The 19,712-nt window shown below is 43.2% G+C and overlaps 1 protein-coding gene across 4 annotated transcripts in view; it reads left to right on the top strand.

The window, feature by feature from the left end:
- gramd4a (GRAM domain containing 4a) overlaps positions 1-16,099 on the top strand; it is a 71,091-nt gene extending 54,992 nt beyond the window's left edge. For 3 of the 4 annotated variants that reach the window (XM_065008131.1, XM_029630029.2, XM_029630031.2), the window contains 17 exons: positions 590-710; positions 1,357-1,430; positions 2,968-3,112; positions 4,141-4,166; positions 4,281-4,372; positions 4,923-5,014; positions 8,693-8,741; positions 8,861-8,932; positions 9,058-9,101; positions 9,244-9,353; positions 9,771-9,925; positions 10,467-10,484; positions 11,952-12,096; positions 12,243-12,336; positions 12,595-12,685; positions 12,843-12,911; positions 13,003-16,099. In XM_065008131.1, coding sequence (XP_064864203.1) covers positions 590-710; positions 1,357-1,430; positions 2,968-3,112; positions 4,141-4,166; positions 4,281-4,372; positions 4,923-5,014; positions 8,693-8,741; positions 8,861-8,932; positions 9,058-9,101; positions 9,244-9,353; positions 9,771-9,925; positions 10,467-10,484; positions 11,952-12,096; positions 12,243-12,336; positions 12,595-12,685; positions 12,843-12,911; positions 13,003-13,116 — 1,511 coding nt within the window. In that variant the 3' untranslated portion in view covers positions 13,117-16,099. The remainder of the gene's footprint in view (positions 1-589; positions 711-1,356; positions 1,431-2,967; positions 3,113-4,140; positions 4,167-4,280; positions 4,373-4,922; positions 5,015-8,692; positions 8,742-8,860; positions 8,933-9,057; positions 9,102-9,243; positions 9,354-9,770; positions 9,926-10,466; positions 10,485-11,951; positions 12,097-12,242; positions 12,337-12,594; positions 12,686-12,842; positions 12,912-13,002) is intronic. The other variant, XM_029630030.2, reaches the window with a different exon arrangement.
- The last annotated feature ends 3,613 nt before the right edge of the window (positions 16,100-19,712 follow it).

Here is a 19,712-nt window from a genome sequence, read left to right as displayed (position 1 = left end):
AGAAAGAAGAGGATCGGAGAGACTGAAAGAGGAAGCGAGGGAAAGAGGAAACGAGAAAGAAACGGGACATTAGTGAAACAATTACCTGAGTGCTCTGTCGGCTGTGTATTGTGACTAGTGACCAGCCTCTTAGCATCGCAGTGGCTCGGCTCAGGATACATAGCATAGCAGTGGCTCGGCTCAGGATACATAGCATAGCAGTGGCTCGGCTCAGGATACATAGCATAGCAGTGGCTCGGCTCAGGATACATAGCATAGCAGTGAAAGGAGCCAAGTGGGACAATGTAAGAGGATCACAATCTCATCCCATGATTATCATTCTGTACTGCCGTCTGCAAAGTTTGAAATTTAATCACAGCTCAGAAGCTACCAGAATAACACTGTTGTTGTTTTGAAACGGCCCCTTTGTAAAGATGTGACAATATGATCCAGATCAACTCAAAGGTTTTGCAAAAACCAGATGTTGAACAAATGGAAATTGTATTCTGGAATCTATTTGTCTGTCTGTGGATTAACAACGGGGGTAAACAAATGTGGTGATGATCATCATTGTCATCATGATACCAGTCATTAATGTGTTGTTTTTCAGAAGAGGAGTTGAGGAAGCTACGAGAGGAAACCAATGTGGAGAAGATAAAGGAAGAGCTGGAGAGGGAGAGAGGGAAGAGGCTCGACCTCGAACTGAGAATGAACGAGGTGCTAAAATCCAGGTCGGTGATGGAGAGAGCGAGGGGAACAATGTGTGTCATCTCATTCTCTAAGTGTTGCTCACATCCCTCTCCGTCTTCTGTGTGTTGTTTTTGTCGGACTGTTTTGCTTTATCTTGGCACGGTCGCAGTTGTAAATGAGAACTTGTTCTCTACTGGCCTACCTGGTTAAATAAAACAACTCAAGGTGTGTGTGCTGCCTTCAGTGCTGCAACCCTGCCTACCCCAGTGAGTTGTCCTTCAGTGGGGTGGATCACCCTGCGCTCCAGCCGGTATTAATAGCTCGAAAACATGATTGGTGACATGCAAAACATGTTGGGACTACATAACAAATACCTAAAGATTGTTTTTGGGTTGAATTTTCCTTTAAGTAAGTGTTCACCCAGTCCGTTCAGAATGGATTTCAGTGGCATTTTAGCTCCTGCCAACAGGACCTTCCACCATGTGGAATGTCTCCTTGTCCTTACAGTAAGGTCTACAAGGGCATGGAGGGGCATGAAGATGCACTATACATCAAATAACCAAAATTTAGAGGCGGCATACATCCCATGAAGGGTGTACTTGAATGAGTCTTTTCAACACTATGTAAACAAACAATCTTTCTCTTTTTTTCTCCTCCTTTTTTTTCTATACTTCTATCTTCTATCAGGTTGGAAGACTCGCCGCCACAGCCTGCCCGTAAACCCCCGTCTCCAACGCCTGCTGCCAATGGCAAAGACGCAGGTAAGCAAGGCAGAAAGTGGACTACGGTGTAACGCCTATGACCGCTGATAGTAAAACCCCAAAAACCGCCCCCTATCTGTACGGTTTATGGATTGAAGAGACCAGATTGATACTGCTCACACTGATCCCAGATCTGTAAAGATCTTAAATAAGATGCCAGTTTCAGTATTTAACAAGCCTTGGGTCAGAAGAAACCTTTGTCAGAAACCGCAGTAACTCCCATCAGTGAAATAAAAGGGTTTGTAAGGACTACAGGGCAGCCAGGGACTGTGGGAAAGGCATTCAGGAGTCCGGTTGAAGCCAGTGATAGCCCGGTGGGGCTGTAGACCTGACGGGAAAAGAACAGGGGACCAACGTTTCCTGTGACTCTATAGGGGACTGTGGGAAGACTGTAATAACCAGTGTGTGTGTGTGTGTGTGTGTGGGAGGGGGGGGGATTCAGGATGATGGAGAATCTATTTTCTCCACGGGGGATTTCACATATTGACAAACACACTCACAAAGGATCTTGAATCACTTGAGACAATGCAGAATACCTGTTTTTCATCAAAGTTAGGTTGTGTGTGTGTGTTCTCGTATCAAAACAATTTCTTCAAAAAGGATCTGTTTCCCAATTCATTTTAAAACTCTAACCCAACCGTAAGGACGAGCAGCTTTAATAGCAGTGTTTAGTGCAGAACACATTCTGGGCGCTGAACATCCTCTCTACCAGATATATTTTAGTGTGTGTGGAGCACAGATTACTGGCAGGCAGCCTATCTGCCAGCAGGCTGGAAGAAAGACACTGTTTGTGTACGTGGGACGGAACAGTTTGAACAGTAGAAGTATCTTTTGTAAAAGCAAAAATCTTGATTCTTTTACGGTTCCAGAACCAGTTTGTCTAGTAGCTTCAGGTGCTGGTGACACTGGCGAGGTTTTTATTTTAGGGTTCCTGATCACTGTTTTAGGGTTCCAGAACCAGTTTGTCTAGTAGCTTCAGGTGCTGGTGACACTGGCGAGGGTTTTATTGTAGGAAATGGGCGAGGTTTAATCTAGGCCAAACAGGCCCGTGGTGTGTGTTAGAGCAGCCTCGCCAACTGTAGAATGTGCGTACATGAATTTGTGTTTCTGTACGAGACACACAAGGAGCTCAGTGTGTAATTTAGGTTAATGGGTCTTTGGTATTAACTCTAAATTAAACCAGCGTCTTAACAGGGCGATCTACAGACCTGTATCTCCTTCTCTACCCGTCTTCATTTAATAAACTGCTTCAGGTTAGTTAGTTGCCTTTGGTCACAAACTCCAAACCGACAAGGAGGCAACTTCATTGTACTTATTCTAAACCTGCGCTGCCTGTAAACCTCTCTTCCCGTGTCTGTCTTGTCCTCGCTCTCCCTCGTTCCCTGTCTTTCGAATGTGCATTTTTATTCATGTTCAGTGACGAGATGAAAGACAAAAAGAACAGACATGAGTCCTCTTCGTGTGCAGTAACGTGAAGCGCCCACTAACAAATAAAGAAGCCTATTGAGACCGTGACCTTCAACTCTGCCCCCTCCAGACAAAGAGAAGCCGCCGCAGGGGGAGACCCTGTACTTGCGGGCGTGGCGGTGGCTCTATGACAGGTTGGGGGTCTACATCGAAGACTTCCGCTTCGTCCCGGAGGAGAACACTGTGGAGACTGAGGAACCGCTAAGCGCTAAAAGGTGCGTCGTTGTGCTCATACGATGGCTTGTCAAAATCCTAGAAATACAATAGAATGAATGGGTCCACCCCATCATGGATTATTGGTTTAAATTGGAATGTCTGTTCTTGTAAATGTATTTCTATGTTTTAAAAGGTGAGTACTGAGTGAGGTGGTGAAAACGACAGTCACATTGAGAGGCTGCGTTGTAGTTGTCCGTATCAGAACATGGTGAATTTGTTGCACTCCACATGGCCAGTACTCTACCACTCACAGAAACAGTAGTATTTCACCCCAACCTTAACAGTAGTGATGTGAATCCTATACAGACACTAGATCTCTGGACCTTCTCTATATGTTGCACATCACTGAATACAGTGTCTGTGCCCTCTGGTGGTGGCTCGACCACACTACCACACTCCCTGCAGCCAATGACTGAGGCTATAGACATTGCCCTCGGGCACTGATTTAGGAACAGCTTCACTATCCCCCAATTCTAACCTTAACCATTAGGGGGTCAATTCCTCACTGATCCTAGATCAGTGTCTAGATGCAACTCATACATTACGCTCCACTTTAAGCTAGCTGGGTTCAGTCTAGGACTTGGCTCATTTTGCTGCTCAGCACAGATCAGATTGTACAGGGTTTACTCATCCTTCAGGTCATTGGCTGCTGTGACCGTAGGCAGGCGAGTGCTGTAAACACACACACACATACGTACACAGTTTGAAGTGCACACGGATTGGATAAAAGTTGGCAGCACAGGTAGAAAGCTCTAGAAATAAAGAATGTAGAATGTATTGTAGCAGACCTTTGTGGAGAGAACCTAGAGAAATAGATTGAGCTCTTCATTCTTTCCTCTCCTCCTTGCCTCTGTGTGACTCATAAACCGAATGATCAGTGGGTTGAGGTGTCGCTACCTCCGCAGGAACATTTCGCTCTTTGATTAGACGTTTGAGGATTGTGCTCCCCCACTGTGTGGTGTCTGTGTAAAGTGCATGCTAAAATTCCTGTTGTAGCATCTACAGTTTTGTATGTCCCTCTCTCCAGGCTAACAGAAAACATGAGGCGACTCAGTGAGTATTTATAGATGAATTCCCACTCAGAACAGTCACACCTTCTGCCGTTGAGCTACTGCTGTCAGATATTGTAATGTGACAAGTTGATGACTGATTTTGTATTTTCCCCAGAGCGAGGAGCCAGACCTGTCACTAACTTCATGAGGAACCTCTCAGCCTTATCCAACTGGCACTCCGTGTACACCTCAGCTATTTCCTTCATAGTGAGTACAACTGCTCCTATCTGCCTTTTTTTTTTTTTTTAAGAGATATGCGAGTCATGTCCAAATCATCTAGAAGTAACTTCATTGTGCTACACAATTCATTTGAGTAACTTTTAGGATGATTTGGACATGAAGCCCCAAAAAAATGCTAATATTGGTATCGTTGACCTGCATTGGAGTTGTGCCACAAATATAAAAAGTTGGCATTTGGTGACGGATGAACAAAACCAAAGCATGGATCGCTGTCATACCATGTCCATAGACTGCTTACAGGGTAAGGAAACTAATATGTAACTGTAGGAGTTTGACTACTGGAAACCCTTCTCTCGACTTTGACACATGCTATTCCACAGAGATGGACATCGACCAAATGTCTCTTCTGTTTGTCTCTTCGACTTCCTCTCAATCGATGTCCCAGATCTCCCACTATATTCAGTAGTGCCTGTCATTTGGAAGACTGGTATATTACATCTAGTGATTGCGAGAAATAGGATGCAGGCTAAGTGCTGGATGAAATGACGAATGCCATTTGTGTTTCCTCCGGTCTCAGATCTACATGAATGCTGCGTGGCATGGCTGGGCCATCCCCATGCTCCTCTTCTTGGCCATCCTGAGGCTCTCCTTGAATTACCTCATTGCTAAGTGAGACATGACACACACACACACACACACACACACACACACACACACACACACATTGATATTACATTGTCATGTATTGATGACGCTGAGTGATCCAACTACACTGAACCAGAGTATGTGAGTGGAGCTCGAGCGGAGCCCAAATTCCCAAAGACTGGAACGTCGGACTTCTCATCCGCTCCAATTTTGTTCCGGTAGCACTCACTTGGCGAGCTCGGGGCATGCCTGGCCCAGCATGCATCTGTAGTCTACTCATAAACTTTTCATTAACTGATAAAACACACAGGTGCTAAATCAAGGTGACTTTTCTAAAGATGAGGACCAAGAGAAGGGAGTGCAGTGATGTAGTGTTCACAACGAAGGTGGATATATAACAAAGTGTGTCGTTGTAGCAAAGTATTTATAACAAATCTAAATCTCTTAAACGTTTCGTACGTTTTTTGTTCTATTATCTATACAATAGGCCATAATTGATTTTGTCCCAATAGGCCTGGCATATGCCCACGTTCAAGGAGCTTTCTGTTTTGATTGGGTTATTTAGCATAAAAACCTTTTTAGACCTACATATAGATTTTTTTTAAAACAACTCTGCATCTCTGCACAGCCTGAAAAGATTTGCCAAAAGGGTGTTTATCATCCCCAGTGGCTCTGCAAGTGAGGGGATATTCTCTGCTCCTGGCCGGCTCTCCGTGTACCGTCACGTAAGCCTGAAGCCCCAGACTGGCCAAACTTGGATTTATAAAAATGAATTCAAAAATGAATTCAAAGGCACTTAAACATTTTTTTAACATTTTTTTTGTTGGAATTTAATACTTAGTATATCACAATTTATAGACTGTAATGATGTAATGCAACGGAATGCCGAGTGCTTTATGTCCCTATCAGCCTATTGTGTAGCACTCGCAAATGCTTCACAATGTATTTCTTTGTAGGCTATAGCCTTGAAATAATCCAGCTCTAAATAATGATTTTTCCTTCCTTAGGCTCCCTGTTTGGCTCCTGGCCTATTTAGAGTGTTTATATACTGTTTAATGTGACATGTAGCCCATTTTGAAATGCTTTGTTTCTTCCGTTCACCTTTTTCATGTTTAAACAAATACTTTTCATTCAAATCCGTATGGTTTGGTTTCTTAAATACCAATTGGTAGGTCCAGGTAGTCACAAAAATAGATGGTTGTTGGTTAAATTGTGATTTTAATGAATGGAGCTTATTTGGAGTGGTTTTTAGCTGAGCTGTAGGAAAGGACATGGAATGGTGTGTATGTAAACATGCAACAATTTCAAAGATTTTACGGAGTTACAGTTCTTCTCAGGAAATCAGTCAATTTAAATCAATTAAGCCCTAATCTATGGATTTCACATGACTGGAAATGCAGATATGGTCAGATACCTTTTTTTAAGAAAGAAAAGTAGGGGCGTGGATCAGAAAACCAGTCCGTATCTGGTGTGACCACCATTTGCCTCATTGTGGGTGACACAGCTCTGTCGCATAGAGTTGATCAGACTGACGATTGTGCAATGTTGTCCCACTCCTCTTCAATGGCTGTGCGAAGTTGCTGGATATTGTCCGGAACTTAGACACGCTGTCGTATACGTCGATCCAGAGCATCCCAAACGTGCTCAATGGGTAATATGTCAAATGCAATTGAGTTCGTTGTCCGTAGCTTATACCATAACCCTACCGCCACCACTACAGATGAGCTTCCCTGAGAAGGTTTCTGACAGTTTGTGCTGAAAGTCTAAGGTGCAAACCCAGTTTCATCAGCTGTTTGGGTTGGCTGGTCTCAGACGATTCCGCAGGTGATGTGGAAGTCCTGGACTGGTGTGGTTACACGTGGTCTGCGGTTGTGAGGCCAGTTAGACGTACTACCAAATTCTCCAAAACAACATTTGAGGCTGGCTTATGGTAGAGGAATTATTTAATCTTATCTGGCAACAGGTTGGACATTCCTGCAGTCAGCTTGCCAATTGCACATTCGCTCTAAACTTGAGACATCTGTGGCATTGTGACAAAACTGCACGTTTTTAGTGGCCTTTTATTGCCCCCAGCACAAGTTGCACCTGTGTAATGATCACTCTGTTTAATCCGCTTCTTGATATGCCGACCTGTCAGGTACACTATCGGTCAAAAGTTTTAGAACACCTACTCATTCAAAGGTTTTTATTTTATTTTTAGTGAGGACATCAAAACTATGAAATAACCCATATGGAATCATGTAGTAACCCCAAAAAGTGTTAAACAAATATATATATTTTATATTTGAGATTCTTCAAATAGCCGCCACTTGCCTTGACAGCTTTTCCAACTGTCTTGAAGGAGTTCCCACATATGCTGAGCACTTGTTGGCTGTTTTTCCTCCACTCTGCAGTCCAACCCAAACCATCTAATTTTGGTTGAGGTAAGGGGATTGTGGAAGCCAGGTCATCTGATGCAGCACTCCATCGCTCTCCTTCTTGGTCAAATAGCCCTTCCACAGCCTGGAGGTGTGTTGGGTCATTGTCCTGTTGAAAAGAAAAATGATAGTCCCACAAAGCCCAAACCAGAAGGGATGGCGTATCACTGCAGAATGCTGTATTAGCCATGCTGGTTAAGTGTGATTGACTCAACCGCATTAAGAAATTCCACAAATTAACAAGGTACACCTGTTAATTGAAATGCATTCCAGGTGACTACTTCATGAAGCTGGTTGAGAGAATGCCAAGAGTGTGCAAAGCCGTCATCAAGGCAAAGGGTGGCTATTTGAAGAATCTCAAATATCAAATGTATTTTTGATTTAACACTTTTTGGTTACTACATGATTCCATTATGTGTTATTTCATAGTTTTGATGTCTTCACTATTATTCTACAATGTAGAAAATAGTACAAAATAAAGAGAAACCCTTGAATGAGTAGGTGGTCTAAAACTTTTGACCGGTTGTGTAGATGGATTATCTTGGCAAAAGAGAAATGTTCACTAACAGGGACATAAAGAAGTAAGTGTGTGTATGTGCACATTATATTTCAGCTCATGAAACAAGGGACCAATACTTTTACATGTTGAGTTCATATTTACCAAGTTTTGATCAATAAATTCATACTCCACTCTCTTACATGTAATTACACTGTACCTACCTATTTAATGTGGTGCAGCTCATTTTCTCAGAATCTATTTGGAGCAGGGATGGGCCACTTTGATAGGGGGTGGGGGCTTCCAAAAATCTAAACTCATCATGGGGGACCACAGAGGCTCGCGGGTGCAGACCCACACATGCAGTCAGAACCGTCCCTAGTCTTTTTAGAGACCCTAAGCAAAACTTAGTTCCCTGCCACTTTGCGAAACAAAACATTTTAACGGCCCCCTCTAGACTGCAGATAAAAAAAAATGCAGATTTTAATTTTGAGTGAATGACTTTAAAAATCAAATGGTGCGATTACTAAAAGGTGTAGATAGCTGGCCGCTAGACTAATTTACCAATCTAAAAAATATTAGCTGACACGGGCAAATTACGTGACAGTCAGTGACTGACATAAGAGAAACTGCTTATGCACAACCTAAATGTGTGTGTTCTTTTATTTGAACTCTCAACAGTAAGATCATTTGAAATTGATCCGCAGGTGCGGGCTTGCCAGTTGCCCGTCCTGCTTTTAGAGTTGTTGTTGTTGACATTTTTACATCTTCCCTTTTTTCCCCTTTCAGAGGTTGGAGGATTCAGTGGAGCATTGTGCCGGACATTACGGATCCTATAGTAAGACGCCTCCCATTTCACATGACTTCCTCTTAAGCTTCCTGATCCCACAGGAAGTGGCCTGTCGTATTTCCTGCCTATGGCATGAGCTGATTTTTGTTTGGGTTTGTTTCGTGTAGGAACCGTCAAAGGATGATTTGACTGTGTCTGAAAAGTTCCAGTTAGTGCTTGATGTTGCACAAAAAGCACAGGTACAGTAGTAGCCAGCACCGACACACACAAGCACGCATAAATACGCACGTCATCACACAAATACACACCACATTAAGACTTTTTGTGTTTTGGGAAAGTCATTTTTCGGGGCTTTTTTTCACAGAACCTTTTTGGTAAGATGGCGGATGTTTTGGAGAAAATAAAAAAGTAAGTAAGAAATGGCTGTTTCACTGTCTTACCATTCTATGCTCTGTCCCTTTGTTGGTCTGAATAGTTAATCAAAACGGTTTCTCTCTCGCCCTCGCTCTGTCGTGTGTGTGTGTGTGTGTGTGTGTGTGTGTGCGTGCAGCCTATTCATGTGGGTGCAGCCTGAGATCACTCAGAAGCTCTACATCAGCCTGTGGGTTACCTTTCTCTCCTCCTGCATACTGCCCTATAAACTCGTGGGCTTCATGATTGGTGAGTACAAGCACACATAAACATATACATACACACACACACACAGACACGCTGCTGCAGCCACACACATACACACACGGAGTGAAATGCTATAGTTACGTAACATTCAATATAAAAACACCCCTTTGTTCTCTTCATTGCTGCTCAGGGGCATTTTGTGTCTCTTGGCACACTGAGGTTCATTGTTTGTTCCTCTCTAAAGCAATTAGTCTTCTCCTGTGTGTTCCCTGTTGGTGCCTGTTTAGTTTACAGCAGACACACGTTTTATGAAATGCATAAAAAGTGTAAACAATAAAGTATACCAACAATTTTTTTTTGTGCGATCCATTGTGCTTAGCAACATTACTCTCTCAACTTTTTTCATTTTTTTTAATCTGAAGAGAATTGGCTTTTTAAAGTCTCTTCTTTTTCTCTCAGGGCTGTATGCAGGGATCAAGTTCTTCATCATAGACTTCTTGTTTAAGAGCTGTCCCAAGCTGAGGGACAAATATGACACCCCTCACATCGACTGGAACAACCTACCAACTGATCCACAGTTGAAGGAGAGGACCAACGCTACAATGTCTCGACGGGTGAGGACACGCACTTATGAGTGCATACACAGACGCACATGTACATATCCACACACGCACGCAACATATCCAGCATACAATAACACACACACACACTGTCATCTGACATAACTTACTCTGGGCACGCACAAATAACTCTCCCCATAGAGAAAGGAACCAATTGTTTATCCAACCCAAACTTCCCGAACACTAGCCCTTATCCAAATGCTAAATAACTAAACCATAACCACATTACAAAAGTATCTACTACAACTCAAGCATAGATTTTTGATAGAAAAATAACCATGATGAGCCTTAACCAAAAAAGAGCCCTTTAAACAAACCTAATTTACCTCGACACTGCCACCTGAATGTCATGTTCTGTCATATGCGTGTGTGTGTGTGTGTGTGTGTGTGTCTGTATGTGACCGTGTGTTGAGTGTTTGCGATGTCTTATCTTGGTCTGTTTCCTCAGCCAGTTGGCAGTAATGTTAGTGGTGCTAGATGGTCTTTTGCTTTAGTGACTGTCAACTATACGTTGTGTTTTGTTTCTCTCTCTCAGCTGTCTGGGTCTGAGAAGGTAGGGACTCTGGTGTGCCTCTGTCCCCTTACGTTACGTAGTGCCTGTGTGTACCACCAGCTAAAACATGTATAAGTGTGTGTGTGTGTGTGTGCGCGTGTGGTTCACGACAAAACCTCCCAGCATTAACTGAGTGTTTGAATAAATGGATCAAAAATGTCAATGTAAATATCCACTTTTAGTGGGCCATAATGGCATAATGTTGAGCCCTTTACTCGAACCAATTCTGAATTGATTTGTGACATTTGTTTTAATCCATTTTCCCAGACATACTCTGTAGTAACCAGGTTGTTTAGTATGCTGCCACAAACCCAAAGCACCACTGTTAAAAGCAACTTCAATGTGACTAGAGTAGTAATACACTATAGTCCGCTTTACAGTAGGACCTCTTTTTTCCCCCACATAGTTTACCTCTAGAACACACAATTGTTATTCCTTCATATCGATGGTAAGATAACCAGGTAAGGGAAAACCTTCTAGTGATTCCAATTTAGTAGAACAATCACTCGATTTTAAAATCATTTGCCAGGTAACCCCTGGAAAAACGGAGCTAACTAGTGCGTCTGAATTCCACAACTATGTAGATCAGACTTATTCTACTGCTATTCTAAGACTTATTCTACTTCTATGTAACGTTACAAATAATCCCATCTATCTACTGTATAGTTAGGGGCCGGCCTGCCTGCCTGCAGCATGAGGGCGTATATTGTACTGTAGCTGTAAACGGCATGGCCATTTATCTGCAGAGCTCCCTACTCTCACTCCCAGCATTACATACACTAACTAATCCACTACTATACCATACTGTCTGTACTGTACACTGACTTCTGATCCCCCCCCTGCCTGACGTGTGCACTCGCTCACCCCCCTTCAGGGATTTACCCTTCACTAAAAGCATTGGATTGGTGGGTGTAAGTATGCATAGGCAAAAAACAGGTGGGCAATGTTCCACCATAGATCTATACATTGAGGGGTAGTGAACCAGTGCACACTTCAGGGCAGAAGTGTAGAGGAGAACCTTGGAATAGACAATTCAATAAATTAAGTTTACATAGCAATGTCCTCACTTAGAAATGAAACTAACAAAGATGACTGATTTACCTACATGTACTGTAAGTGTACTGTGTCGATATGAGTGTGTCTGGGGGGGGACTGCTCTGCGCTTTGCACGAGAACCTCACCCTGAGGCTGATGTTAGATAAGACACAAGTTGTTTGCAAGGCTATGTTATGAGGAGCACATACTCCTACTGTGTACAGATGAATGGCCTCCATCTTATGTTTCCTCTCTCTCTGTGAGAGGCTGTCTCCCAGTTTAGTCTCCGAGAGAATCCGTAGTGGAAGATGGCTACAGTAGTGCTCTGTAGTAAAATTATTCCTCTTCTTCCTCCTCCTTTCCCACCTGCTCCCCAACTCATTCTCCTCATGTTCCTCCCTCTCCGTGTCCCCCCCCGCACCCCCCCTCTAGATTCAGCCTGTGGTGGCTAGAGGTAGCCTAGCAACCGTCCCGTGCGGTGTAAACCTGGATGCTGACAGCGCCAGGATTCATAGCACCAAGAAGGGAGCCTTTCATGAGATCTTCAACGTCTCAGAGAATGAGCGCCCTCTACCAGGTCAGAGGACTTACTGCACCTAAAATATTGAGTTTTTATTTTATTTTTCTTCCATTTAACTTTTTTGTTTGTTGTTAAAATACATTTGGGGAGCCGCTTGTGGAAGTAAATCAATATAAACCGTTTTTCTGTTTGTGTGTCTACAGTGTGTGAGAATGGGTGGAGGTGCTGCCTCATCAACAGAGACCGGAAGATGCCAACGGACTACATACGAAACGGCATGCTCTATGTTACAGAGAAGTAAGTAGACCTAACTCATCACGTACGGATTCTCGATGAGACTAAACTGGTAGACAGCCTCTCATAACAGTAGCTTTTCACCTCTAGTGGCCTGCTCATCCTTTTAGGTGTGCCATCTTTACTCTCTGATGTGGCTGTGTACAATATGCCACGAAATGTTGCCATTATGCTGCAGATTCTCGGCGCTAGATCCAAGAGTGGATGATTTTGTGCTGACTCTCCTCCTCCTCTCTCACCGTCTGTCTCTTTGTGTCTCAGTTATCTGTGCTTCGAGAGCTCCAGTTCCAAATCGGCCTCCTCCAAGAAGAATAAGGTCATTAAGCTGGCGGACATCACAGATATCCAGAAGGTGTCGATCTACACACTCAACTAATTCAATGTTTTTGTCATATCCTTTCTGTGATGTCACATCCTGATGTGCATCTTCCAGCAACTGATAGATTCCTTTTGAAATGAATGGGTCATAATTGTATTTATCTGATACCTTCTCTGGTCTCTGTTCGCAGTACAAAGTGCTATCTGTCTTACCTGGGTCAGGAATGGGAATCTCCATAGCCACTCCCTCCACACAGAAGGTTTGGAAATAAAGACTCATTTGACCTTTTTATTATCCTTCACATATTTCTGAGTAAATGAAATATGATTTGTGGATTTCTGTCTCCTCAGCCTCTGGTGTTTGGTGCCATGATCCATCGAGACGAGGCCTTCGAGGCGATCTTCACCCAGTACATGAAGATCACAACCACCTCCAGACAACCCTTGGGCAGCCCTGAGCTGTAGCCCTGCTATCCCCATGGAAAGAGGCCTGGGTTGGGGTCAGGGCTGGGCCACCTACCCCTGAACCCTCCCTGGCTGGAGAAAAGACAATTGGGGGAAGTGATGGGACACACCTCTTCTCCTCCCGCTCTTATTTACAGTGACTGGACAATCTTCTTTTATGACTGAGAGGTGTCTGGTGTGTGCGCTCGCCCCTCTGTCTGGTGTGTGCGCTCGCCCCTCTGTCTGGTGTGTGCGCTCGCCCCTCTGTCTGGTGTGTGTGGAGGTGGGACTTATAGTCCAATAGGGATGGTGAACACATTCCAACACTGTAGGAAGAAGGATGGGGGGGGGGTCATTATTTTTAACACATACTACTCATCATAGGGGAAGGAGCTGGCTCTCCTGCCTGCCTGCCTGCCAGCTTTCATTTGCTTCAGAGAGATGTGTGTGTGAGCTGCCACGACATCGTGCGTTCTCTGCTCACCTGTCTTCTCTCTTTCTCGTGAAGTCTTGAGTCAGTGTTACTGTTACTGCCGGTCTTGCACGGAACCGTACGGTAGCTAGATGTTTGTGTAGAAAGCAAAAAGCTGTGGACATCGAGCATCGGAAACACCGTTCAACACGACCAGAAGCCTTTTCCGTCCGTTTACATCGTTGCTGTAGATTTTCCTTGGAGACACTCAGCAACAAACCGTCTGCTTTCAGAGGTCTGTTTGCATATGACGTGTGTGTGTTGTACGTTCAACACTCACGACTGAACTGTACTGTGTGTCACGCACAGCGGTGGGGACCTTGGCGATGATGTTCGTTGTGAAATGTTTTCAAATGCCTTTCTTTTTGAATTCCGCTTATTTTTCTAATAACCAATGGAATGATGAGGAACTGGACTTAGTTAAAGGCAGGTCCTGGATCTGTGGATAGTGTTATAAAACTAAAGCACATGCCCTGTTCGAGTCGTCATAGCAGACCTAAACCCTGAATGTGTCGAAAGTGAAGGTACGTAGTTTAAATGTAACATTGCTGGTTCAGTGAACTACACTTGTGTGCTGAGTAACCCCGAGGCCTAAAAGATGAGTTAATGCCTTGGCTTTAGCCTAGTAGACTAACACATCTTTAAGGTGCGTACTGTAGGTCACATAAACATACTAATGATTTTTGCAGTGTCTCAAGGCCCAGTACCTGTTACTTCAGTATTTAGTGACATGTTACGGTATAGTAATACTATGGTAGTTTTTAACGGTAATACCACTAATGCAAACCTGTAGTATTAACACTGGAGTGGTCAGATGTGTACAATGTGCTGTCCTGTTCAGGAGTCAATTTGAACTTGGTTAACTTGACTAGTAACTAGTTAATTCGTCCGGGAGTTTGTCAGTAATTTCAACGCAAGTCGAGGCCGTCAACTGGCTTGGTTCCGTAGTATTCATTCACAGCAGGATGAAGAAGTAGTTTGAACGGAATATTTCAATGTCACTTTATCATTGTCACCGGTGTGGGTTTAGAAGCTGGCCTTTTATTTCTCAGATAGGTTTGACATGTAGAATTGTCATGAATGCCAAACCCAGTGGATGTGGGACACCTTTCTGTGTTTTGTAAAATGGCTGGAAGAGTTATTGTGGACATCTGGGCATATTTCCGGTCTATCGTTTGCTTCAAATGAGAGAGTAGATTATACTATGCTCTCAGATCCTTTTTTTCTTCTTTTTTTTGCCTCTCAGCACAACAAGCTAGTCCCCTAAAAAGCATTCATCTACCCACACTGTTAACAAGCCCGTATGAACTGTGTCAGTTATTGTCTTACGACTGGGTGTGAAATGTCATTTCTATAGGTTGTCTATTGTCTAAGGAACTCATGCTGTCAGTGTGTTGATTTGAATGATTGTCTGACTTTGCGTGACTGTAGTCTTTAATGCTTACCTGGAACTTAGTCGAGTAGTAACCACGAACTTTGAAATCAGGGTCTGTCCTAAAAGAAGCACACAGAATGTATTGTGTTACTGCTGTAAACTCCTAGTTTATTTTTTTGTTGTTGCCAAAACGTTATTCTTTTCTTCTTCTTACTGCTGCTTTTACTGCTGCCATGCTCTGCCAACACCTACATGTTTACTGACGGTTGGGTTAAAACACAGAAATCATTTCATTTTTGTTCTTTGGAATGCCGGTTTGAGCTCCTTGCCACAGGTGGAGTCATGAAGACTGGACAGACATCTTCCTCTTGCGTTTTTGACTTAGTGTGTCAACTGTCAGCTTTTAAAAAAAAAAATCTGCTCAGACTGGTCTCAGGACAACCTCTGCTGTTCAGCTTCATCCCAACGGCAAACGCAACCCTGATCCCTGATCTGTTTTATAATACTTTAATAGCTCAAGCTAAAGTTGAGCTGTTCTGTTGAGTTTGTTGTCATTAGCATATACTGTGTACATGTACTGAGTAGCATGGTGATGACAGTCCAAGGAGTTTGATCCATGCATCTAGTGACAGACCTGGGACCAGGCTAACAGTAGGTAGACGGTGACAGCCGAGAACATTCTAGACAGATTATAATTCGCGCTGCAACAAAGAAATGTCAGTGATCGTTCATAGGGTAGTGCCGTGCGGCACATGGTACAATCATGATCATCTTTTAGCTGTTTTTGGATCACTCACCAGGCCTTCCTTACAGGCAGCAGAGGTCGTCATGGCGACTCGGAGAGCTGCTGTTCACTGGTTTCCATTGGTCTCCTTCTGTGCGTCTCATTGTGTTAACCAAGTATTAGTTCTAACTAAATGTAAACGTTAGTCAATTACTTCATGATATTCCCGTACAGTATATCACTGCGAAGTTCAATATACTTTAATCATCTGACAGTTGTGGGTAATTATGTCATCTGTGTGTCCGAGGACTAAAATGACGAAAGAGGAATTTATATACAATAACGTAATCCTTTGCGTTTTTAAAGAAGACAATGTCTATTGTAAAATATGTGATGTACATTTTTTTATTTAAATAAAATTAAGTATTTCCCATTCTCTGTATTTGTAAATCCTTTGTACTACACCTATCGATACTTATAAGAGTAATGTTAGTCATTCCAAATGAGCATGGAGGTACTTGTTGATTGAGGTCCGGAGACTGCAATTCCCACATTCGGCCACTTGATGTCACTACAGGACAGATGGATGAAGACCTGATAATGACCCTTACAGAAACTAGAGGGCAGGTGTTTCAAAGGCTGTGAAATCATGTAAAAAAAGAAGTCCCACGGTATAGGTCACACTAAGGATAGTGTTTCTCAACACCAGCTAAGTATATTGTAAAGACCTGTTCTGCATTTTGTTTTGTGTAATAATGTGGTGGAAGGGAATATATGACTGCATTCACACAGTGGGGTGTTAAGTCTTTCCACTTGTTTTATATTAATGGTAAGAAACGATTTAATGATTGCAATGATGCATACATTTTCACTTGATGCTCCTAACGAATTCTTATTCTTCGCAGTGAAAAAAAAATCAAGTTATTAATAACTGCAAAAGCTTTTCACTGATTGACACTTCTACCCCCGACACAAAATCATCAATTTGGTAAAAGTATCCTTATATTGGTACTGTAGAGAATGACACCGAGCCCCAAATTTCTCATCTGAACACTTAAAAAAATAATATATATATATATATAAAATTACAGTGAGTTTATTTCCTGTTGGAAACACTGACATCGTCCCAGAGTGGATGGGTACATAGTGGATGGGTACATAGTGGATGGGTACATGCTACACTACGACGAGACGCAGCATCCGTCACACACTTCTCTTTTAGGCATTTGGCAGGATGGGGAAGTTAGTTCAGAGAAACTTTAACAAATGATACCCCTGAGTTGCCTGACAGTTTGATGGAGCCAGTGTATTTTTAGGCCTTCTGATTGAAAGCGACATTGCCAAGATACCCCCTCCTGCTCTAGTTGACAGGGTAGTTTGTACACTTTGACAAAACAGTGACACTCTCTCGCCAATGGCTCAAATCTGTCTGACACACACACACACACCACAACTGTGGTGAGTGATGTCTCCCATCATCACCAGTGGGCTGAGGTGACCTCCCTAGCTCCATGGGAGGTGGAACGGTGGACATTTGGCTCTTTGTGAAGTGGACATTATTCACTGTGGTCATGTCCCAAATGACACCCTATTCCCCATATAATGCACTACTTTTGACCTGGTCAAAAGTAGTGCACTATGTAGGGAATAGGGTGCCATTTGGGGTGCATTCTGTATACATGTTAAAATGATGTTCTCCCCACAAGGATACCAACCATAGCCATTCCTCTCACTGTGCGGCCTGGCTGTCAACACTGCTAGGCTGAATACTGATTACCCAACGTTAGGTCTACGGTGTCAGTCTACCAAACGCTCAATAACTTTGTAATATGTTACCAAGGTAATCACAGCACAACACTGGTATAAGACCAACTTAATGTAGTGCGTACTGCATTTGTCTCGTGTACTTTTGGTCCTGTTCGCCTACTTCACCCATATTCCTGTATATGCGGTAATAAAAGCAACTAAGAATCCCAGAGGTTTTATTTGGGCCGCCATTGTACGTTCCTGTTACTTCTCCCATATAATATTCCTGTGGAGTTATGTGAGGGAACTGCTGATTTCCCATGCATCTATGATCTATGTTGTTCGCAACCAAATGGGTAGTGAGGGTTAAATCACGATTGGTGGTTAACGGATTACATGTAATATGATTACAAAATAAATGATTTGTAATCAGATTACAGATACGGGGAGAGACTGTTACAGATGTCAAAGAGCCGGATGCCCGGCAAGACTGCTTCATCCACCCTCCGTTCTACTGGAGAATAAAGTGGATGAGCTCCATTCAAGACTATTATCAACAGGACATTTAAAAACTGTAATATTCTATTTTTCACAGAGTCGTGGCTGAATAAGGACATGAATAATATACAGTTACCCAGGTTTTCCGGGCATCTGCAAGACAAGATCGGGGTGGTGGTGGTGTGTGTCTCTTTGTCAACAACAGCTGGTGCGCAATCTCTAATATTAAGGAAGACTCAAGATGTTGCTTGCCTGAGGTAGAGTACTTCATGATAAGCTGTAGACCACACTATTTACCAAGAGAGTTCATCTGTATTCTTCGTAGCTGTCTATTTACCACCACAACCCGATGTTGACACTAAGGCCGCACTCAATGGCTCATAAGGTCATAAGAAAACCAGAAAATGCTCATCCAGAGGCAGCACTCCTAGTGGCCGGGGACACTTTACACTTTGCATTTATATTTTTGTTCAATCCAAAGTTTTAGAACACCTGCTCATTCAAGGCTTTTTCTTGATATATATATATACACAAATATACATTTATATTTATATATATATATATACACACAAAAGTATTTATATATATATATATATAAATACAAAAGTATGTGGACACCCTTTCAAAATTAGAGGTCTATCAAATCGAGCAAACAGCCATGCAATCTCCATAGACAAACATTTGCAGTAGAATGGCCTTACTGAAGAGCTCAGTGACTTTCACCATCATAGGATGCCACCTTTCCAACAAGTCAGTTCGTCAAATTTCTGCCCTGCTAGAGCTGCCCCCGGTCAACTGTAAGTGCTGTTATTGTGAAGTTGAAATGTCTATGAACAACAACGGCTCAGCCGTGAAGTGGTAGGCCGCACAAGCCCACAGACTGAAGCGCGTAGTGTGTAAAAATCGTCTGCCCTCGGTTGTAACACTCACTACCGTGTTCCAAACTGCCTCTGGAAGCAACGTCAGCACAAGAACTGTTCATCTGGAGCTTCATGAAATGGGTTTCCATGGCTGGGCAGTCACGCACACAAGCCTAAGATCACAATGCGCAATGCCAAGCGTCGGCTGGAGTGGTGTAAAGTTCGCCACCATTGGACTCTGGAGCAGTGGAAACGGATTCTCTGGAGTAATGAATCACTCTTCACCATCTGGCAGTTCGACGAACGAATTTGGCAGATGCCAGGAGAACGCTACTTGCCCGAATGCATAGTGCGAACTGTAAAGTTTGGTGGAGGAGGAATAATGGTCTGTGGCAGTTCATGGTTTGGGCTAGGCCCCATGTTCCGGTGAAGGGACATTTTAACACTGCAGCATACAATGACATTCTAGATGATTCTGTACTTCCAATTTTGTGGCAACAATTTGGGGAAGTCCCTTTCCTCTTATCAGCATGACAATGCCCTCGTCCACAAAGCGAGGTCCATGCAGAACTGGTTTGTCCAGTGTGGAAGAACTTAACTGGCCTGCACAGATCCCTGACCTCGATCCCATCGAACACCTTTGGGATGAATTGAAACGCAGACTGCGAGCCAGGCCAAATCGCCCAACATCAGTGTCGAACCTCACTAATGCTCTTGTGGCTGAATGGAAGCAAGTCCTCGCAGGAATGGTCCAACATATAGCGGAAAGCCTTCCCAGAAGAATGGATGCTGTTATATCAGGAAAGGGGGGACCATTTTGGAATGAGATGTTCGACGAGCAAGTGTCCACATACTTTTGGTCATGTAATATATTATATATACACATTAAATACTGTATATAAAAAGTATATGTACAACAGAGATATATACACACACACACAC

This window comes from Oncorhynchus nerka, linkage group LG23 (genome assembly GCF_034236695.1).
Source record: "Oncorhynchus nerka isolate Pitt River linkage group LG23, Oner_Uvic_2.0, whole genome shotgun sequence".
NCBI lineage: Eukaryota > Metazoa > Chordata > Actinopteri > Salmoniformes > Salmonidae > Oncorhynchus > Oncorhynchus nerka.
Note: the sequence above shows the minus strand (reverse complement) of the source record. Positions and strands in the feature narration are given on the sequence as shown.